General features: G+C 46.5%; 1 protein-coding gene across 10 annotated transcripts in view; it reads right to left on the bottom strand.

The window, feature by feature from the left end:
• Positions 1 to 1982: 1982 nt before the first annotated feature.
• The window catches only part of LOC128326513 (uncharacterized), a 43866-nt gene continuing 38778 nt past the window's right edge, over positions 1983 to 7070 (bottom strand). For 5 of the 10 annotated variants that reach the window (XM_053253455.1, XM_053253462.1, XM_053253459.1 and 2 more), the window contains 2 exons: positions 4904 to 5101; positions 1984 to 3183 (listed from right to left, as the gene is read on the bottom strand). In XM_053253455.1, the coding sequence (XP_053109430.1) occupies positions 2879 to 3183; positions 4904 to 5101 (503 nt within the window). In that variant the 3' untranslated portion in view covers positions 1984 to 2878. Of the gene's footprint in view, positions 3184 to 4903; positions 5102 to 7070 lie in introns of all 10 variants that reach the window. The other 5 variants (XM_053253456.1, XM_053253460.1, XM_053253461.1 and 2 more) reach the window with 3 other exon arrangements.

The raw sequence follows: 7070 nt of genomic DNA, 5'->3' as shown, positions 1-7070 counted from the left end.
CATGCAAAAGAAGTCCCTGTTGTAAACTACCCAGAAACGTGAGTTTTGGGAGGTATAAAAATTTGTTAAATAAATAAATAAATAAATAAATAAAGCAAAGCAAAGCAAAGCAAAGCAAAGCAAAGCAGATGCTCTACCACTGAGTTATGGCCCCATCCCTTATGGGGAATATCTTACAGCACTGTGCTACCTTCACCCACTCAAGCAATCCATAGTTTTTTTCCTCACTAAAGACAGAATGCTCACATTCACATGTAATGTGGAACCACAGTTGAATAGGCCTGAGGTTCTGTGGACATTATGTCCGAATGCAGGGAAACAGAGTCGGGTGCAGGAACAAAACTGAACTCCAGTCTGAGCCCTTCGGTTTTAGTGTGTTTCGTCGCCGCAACCCAAGGTTCCAGGCACCCTGTGGTACATCCCAATTTGGAAACGCAGGCTGCTGGCCCTGGAAGAGTGGTTGAGGGAGGAAGCTCCTTCCCCAACTTTGGCATGATTGGCTGTACAGGCTGTCCTTCTGTAAAGAAGGAAGCCCACATAGCCAGCTCCCCCACCTTTCTGCATTCTCAGTGACTGCAGTGAGACTACTCTCCTGAACATCTGAATTCAGATGCAAGAGTGGGGGAAGGGGGACACAGAACTGCAAAACTGTGGGTCCATTGGACCCGAGGTTCCGTGTTACATGCAAATGCAGCCATTCTGTTTGCAAACTCATTCTCAAAGTTCTAGGGATAGAGGAAGCTGATTTCTGAGCTTGATAGATAGTGCTTATTCATAATGTCTTTTTCTCCTCCATTACTGAACTGCCACTGCAATTTTCTCAGGCTTTCCTAGTTGTACTACAAATCAGCTGCCTGCAAAAACCAGGTAAAGATCTCCTGCATCTGTCCCCAAGCAGAGATTTGAATTGTGTGTTCAGCATACAACAGGGACTCTGTCTTGCCAGGGGAGGATGGTGAGATCTTTGTCTTTCTCAAGAAGAGGAACTGAAAAATATGTTTGAGGAAACTCACACAAAGTGGTGAGAGCAGCTGTTGCCACACTCACCACCTCTGTCCTAGGCAACTCACATGCAGGCAGGCATACAGACGCAGACAGAGGAGGAGAGCTGGTCTTGTGGTGGCAAGCATGAATTGTCCCCTTTGCTAAGCAGTCTCTGCCCTGGTTTGCATATGGATGGATAACAACATTTGAGCCCTGTCTGCTGTAAGATATACCCCATAGGGAATAGTGCTGTAACTCAGTGGTAGAACATCCACTTTACATGCAGAAGGTTCCAGGTTCACTTCCTGGCACCTCCAGGTAGTCTGAGACTCCTGCCTGTAATCTTGAAGAAGCTGCTGCCAGTCAGTGCAGACAATACCAAGCAAGATGGACCAGTGGCCTGACTCAGTTTAAGGCAGCTCCCTATGTTCTTAGATACACACTATGAAGTGATCAGGGCCAGGTCAACAAACCCTCGCTGGCACGGTAGTGAGAAAATAACCACAGAGATTTGTGATGAGCTGTCCAGTTCTGTCAAAATTTTGGGTACATTGTAAGCTGATCCTCCAGCATAAAGATCAACCAGGCATGCACTATACATCTAAATCCCAACATACAAATGGAAGTCTACCATACTCAGCACTCACCAGCCACCTTAGCCCTATGTAACCTGAGGTCCATGTGTCATGCCCTCCTGCTCCAGACCCTCACTGCTCTTGCCTCAATAGTTTTTCCAGGGTTCTTTTGGGATGGGGGAGATAATTACCATAGGAGTGACACAGGTGGGGAGAAGAAAAGATCAAAGGAGATGTGCAGAGTTGGTACCAGCTGACAGCTGGCCACTGTTGGAATGTGAATAGTGGATTAGATGGATGTAGTCTGATCTAGCAAAGCAACTCTCATGTGCTAAGATATTTTCATATCTACTCAAGAACTTCCCCTTTGAGTGTGGTGAGTTTTGCCACAGGATATACATTTATACTTCGAAGCTTAACACAATTCCCTCCTGTACCTGGTCACATCATTGCATTCTGTTACATTTCGCTGTGAAACAAGACATTGCATTTCTTGATATACGAGGGAAATGTTTTGGCTAAGATCTCCAGTTGTAGCAATAAGCCCCAGTCTCTGTCCATGGTCCTACATAACTCTAGTTCCTGTTATCATTCCTAATTCCTATCCTTTCATACTCTGCAATTCTGCTCTCCCACGTTTCCTAAACCTAGCCAGGGAATGGTCAACAATTTCAGTACGGCAAGTTCCAAAATGTAGTGGAAATGTACAAGTCATATATGTAGCCCAGAAGGCAATTTTGTACAGCCCAAAGATTTTTATTGCATCCTGAGAATACTGGTTTTCAAAAACCTCAAATATTTCTAATCCTTATGGTTGAAAACAAGGCTGCAATTGGTCCTAAAGTTCACCAGACTATCAAATTAGAGATATCTGGGTATAATAACTCATTTGGGGCTAGGAACATTTCAGTGAGGTTATAACCAAACAAGGCCTACTTGCCCACTTCTTGTGTGTGTGCCACATTCAGATTATGTTATATCACATCTAATGAAAATAGGCAGCCTTCCTCAGTAGTGCCTTGCTGGATAAATAGAAAGTTCCAGAAATCAAGACAAAGGTATGCGGATGAGCTCTTAGTAATAATTGTTTTCCCCCCTCCTTAGGCATGCCTCTCTTCTAGTATCTCCAGCCACAAATGTCACAGAGGAAGAACTCTGTAATGTACTCTGGTCACTTTTTCTTGTTAGGATCACAGCTGGGGCTTCTATGGACCAAACCCCTATTACATGCATCATCCTTCCAACATCCTTGTTTTGTGATTGAGGGAATGTACATCATTTCTGAGGGACAGCCTGCTAGTCTCAGCTTTTTATAACTGTTATGGTAACTCCTCATTGATGAAGTATTCTTGAGTAGTTTTGGTGGTCACTAATACAGTTGCCCCAAGTTCAGTTGCTGGAAGTGGAAAAGTATGATTGCATTTTTTATCATAGGAAGAAAGGGAAGGATCCTCAGTGACATCACTTCCTTCAACATGGTGTACATTCTCCTTTAAAATGTCAGCTCTGGCAGTTTTTGCTGTACCGTTGGAATATGGGCATCTACATAGCATGGGATCTTCTTCTGGTAGGCTTATCTCTTTGTGGACTTGATGTTCAAAGGGAATTGGGCAACTTTCATTTTCTAAAAGAAGAACAATGTATGAGTTAAAATACAAGCAGTAAAAAGCACAGACTAAGAGGCTCAGGGTACAACAGTATATTCCGGCCTCTCTTCCTTGCTAGAACTAGAAAGGAGCAATAGCTTGGGGGATGACTACATGTGAGCACTATCTGCTGTAAGATATAGGGATGGGCCCAGACCGTTCCGGAGCTGGGTGGTTCGGTCCGGGGGTGGGGGGTCACTTTAAGAGCGGCGGGAGGGTTTACTTACCCCTCCTGCCGCTTTCCCGATCTGGCGCCATAAATTTTAGAGTAATTGGGGTGGCAGGATGCCTCCCTGCCGCCCCTTCCCCACTGCTCCTCGGCAAACTTCCCAAGAGTCCTTTGCACGCGCGCACACACATCTTCACATCTCTGACGTGCGCGTGCGCGCAAAGGACTCTTGGGAAGTTTGCCGAGGGGCAGCGGGGAAGGGGCGGCAGGGAGGTATCCTGCCGCCCCAATTACTCTAAAATTTACGGCGCCAGATTGGGAAAGCGGCGGGAGGGGTAAGTAAACCCTCCCACCGCTCTTAAAGCAACCCCCCACCCCAGTGCCGGACTGCAGTGTGGCGGTTCTGTGCACACCCCTAGTAAGATATTCCTCTTAGGGGATGGGGCTGTAGCTTAGTGGTAGACCAGAGGTTTCCAACCTGTGGTACTCCGGATGCTGCTGAACTACAGCTCCCATAATTCCCAGCCACAATAAAGTATAGCTGAGGATGATGGGAGTTGTAGTTCAGCAACATCTGGTGTACCACAGGTTGGGAGTCCCTGTAGTAGAGCATCTGCTTGCATGCAGAAGGTCCCAGGTTCATTCCCTGGCATCTTCAGGTAGGGCTGGGAAAGAGTCCTGCCTGGAACCTTGGAGAGCCGCTACCAGTCAGTGTAGACCAAGGATTCTCAACATTGGGTCCCCAAATGTTATTGGACTTCAACTCCCATAATTCCTAGCTACAGCAGCCTTTGGCTGGGGATTCTGGGAGTTGTAGTCCAAAAACATCTGGAGACCCAACGTTGAGAATCCCTGGTATAGACTATACTGAGCTAGATGGACCAATTAGTATATGGCAGCTTCCTTACCACTATCTTCCAGTGGTAGGGAACCTGACTTGCATGTAGGAGGTCCCAAATTTAATCCCTGACATTCCCAGATAGAGCTGGGAAAGATCTCACCTGAAACCCTGGAGAGTAGCTGTCCATCAGTATAGATAATACAGAACCCAATGGACTATATAGTGCAGCTTCATATGTTCATATAAGTAGTTTGGGGAAGTGCTGAGAATTCTCTGTTAAAGGACCCCGGTGCCCTTCGCCCCACAGAATTACAGAGGGAATGACGATTACCAGTTTAAATCCTGAATGCAGATATGGCCAAAGGATATATCGACAAAAAACTAAGGGGTTTCACCATGTGACAGTTTGAAAGCTATTCCAAATTATTACCTCTGTAAGTTGATCATGTGTGGAGGCAAGGAGAATGTGCTCCACAATAACATAAATTAAATACTAGTGAATTTGGTCAGTGGTGGAGCAATTGGCACTTATATTCCACCAGTGACTGTCAGTAGATAATAAGACTTGATAAACTGTTCCAGTTCTCTGGCCTTTACATGCAATAACCACCAAATATATGGCCTATAGTATGTACATCGCCCACCTTGGATTAAAAGTGACTCTGTGGGGAATACTGGTAATGCCTACCTTCAGAATCCTCCTTATCAGTTTTTCTCCTCGTTTGCCTTCTCTTGCGTTGCTGCTTTACAAACCACAGCAGCATAACTATGGCCACAATGAGTCCCACAAGAGCGCAGACACCAAAGAGCAAAGCCGAGCAAACTTGGTATGCAGCAAGAGTTGCTGGTACTTGGATTGTAGTAGAGGTCACTCTCAGGATGGTAGCTGTGGAGGAGAACAGAGGTTGACAGGGGGCCGTGTCAACAGTAGGCTGGTTCACACAACCATTAAAAGTGGGGTAGGAGGAGGGCTACCCTGATTTGTATGATCACCAGAACCCATGCAAATCCCTTCAGCCCAGGTTGCTTCTAGCATGGCTACCCAGCTTTTGTACCCAGTTTTTAACTGAGGGTGGAGGAGAAAAGAACCCTCCTATCTTGATTCTCTGGTTATGAGAACTCACATGCCTCTTCCTCTTCTACCCGGTTGAATGGCACCCTCCCCCATACGGAACCATAGAGAGTGGTACACACACCCTCCTCCATACAGGAACCATAGACAGCATGCACGTGGTGTCCATACATGTGTGGGTGCCATTTGCATGGTCAGCATAGTGGTCATGCAAATTGCACAAATGGCACATGCACGGATGCCATGCAAATGGCCTCTGCATATCCAAGCAAATGGCCTCTGAATATCCAGCGGACTACTACATAGAGTGCATTTGAAGATCTATGCTCATGCAATACATGTAGCAAAGAAGTGATTCTTTTCCTCCCATATTATGTCCCGCAAGTTCACATCTGGCAGAGTTGTTCAGGGTTGTGAAGGGGCTAATATGTGCCCCTTCCCCCTTTAATCGGTACTTTGAACCAACAATTACTCGCTGTGAGGTTTTTAATGAGTTTTTTTGTGGACAAAATCTCTCGTATTCGGACCGACTTAGATTCAAACTCCACAGTTGTTACAGAGTCTGATGCCGAGGTGTCCAGCAGCTCCTCTTATGGCATGACTCTGGATCAATTCCAGTTTGTGATTCCTGAGGATATGGAAAAGTTGCTTGGAATGGTGCGGCCTACCACCTGTCCTCTTGTTCCTTGCCTGACATGTCTTATACTATCTGGCAGGGAGGCTTGTTGTAGAGGGCCTGATAGAGATTATAAATGCTTCTCTGAGGGAGGGCAGGATGCCTCCTTGTCTTAAGGAGGCAATAATTAGACTGCTTCTGAAGAAGCCTGCCTTGGCTCCCTCATTTAAGCAATGACAGACCTGTCTCCAACCTTCCATGGCTGGACAAGGTGATTGAGAAGGTGGTGGCCTCCCAGTTCCAGGTGGCCTTGGAGGAAACTGATTATCTTGACCCATTTCAAACTGGCTTTTGGGTGGGCTATGGGGTAGAGACTGCCTTGGTCGGCCTGATGGATGATCTCCAATTGGAAATGGACAGAGGGAGTGTGACTCTGTTGGTCCATTTGGATCTCTTGGCGGCTTTTGCTACTGTTGACCATAGTATCCTTCTGGAACGTCTGAGGGGACTGTGGGTGAGAGGCACTGCTTTGCAGTGATTCCACTCCTACCTCACTGGCAGGTTCCAGATGGTGTCCCTTGGAGACTGTTGTTCTTCAAAATCTGAACTTTCCTATGGTGTCCCTCAGGGTTCCATATTGTCTTCGATGCTGTTTAACATCTACATGAAACCGCTGGGAGAGATCATCAGGAGATTTGGTGCAGGGTATTATCAATATGCTGATGACACCAAAATCTATTTCTCCATGTCAACATAATCAGGAGACGGCATAACTTCCCTAAATGCCTGCCTGGAGACAGTGATGGGCTGGTGAGGGATAACAAACTGAGGCTGAATCCAGATAAGACAGAGGTACTTATTGTGTGAGGTTGGAACTTGGGAGACAATTTTGATCTGCCAGCTCTGGATGGGGTCACGCTACCCCGAAGGAACAGGTACACAGTCTAGGGGTGCTTCTCGATCCGAACCTCTCCCTGGTGTCCCAGGTTGAGGCAGTGGCCAGAGGTGCTTTTTATCCGCTTCGGCTAATACGCCAGCTGCGTCCGTTTCTTGAGAGGAACACCCTCAAGACGGTGGTACATATGCTGGTAATCTCTAGGCTAGATTACTGCAATGTGTTCTATATGGGGCTGCCTTTGTACATAGTCTGGAAACTATTGTTGGTCC

The sequence above is a fragment of the Hemicordylus capensis genome, chromosome 5, assembly GCF_027244095.1.
Source record: "Hemicordylus capensis ecotype Gifberg chromosome 5, rHemCap1.1.pri, whole genome shotgun sequence".
Classification (NCBI taxonomy): Eukaryota; Metazoa; Chordata; class Lepidosauria; order Squamata; family Cordylidae; genus Hemicordylus; species Hemicordylus capensis.
The sequence above is the reverse complement of the archived record's forward strand: the minus strand, read 5'-3'. Positions and strand labels throughout refer to the sequence as shown.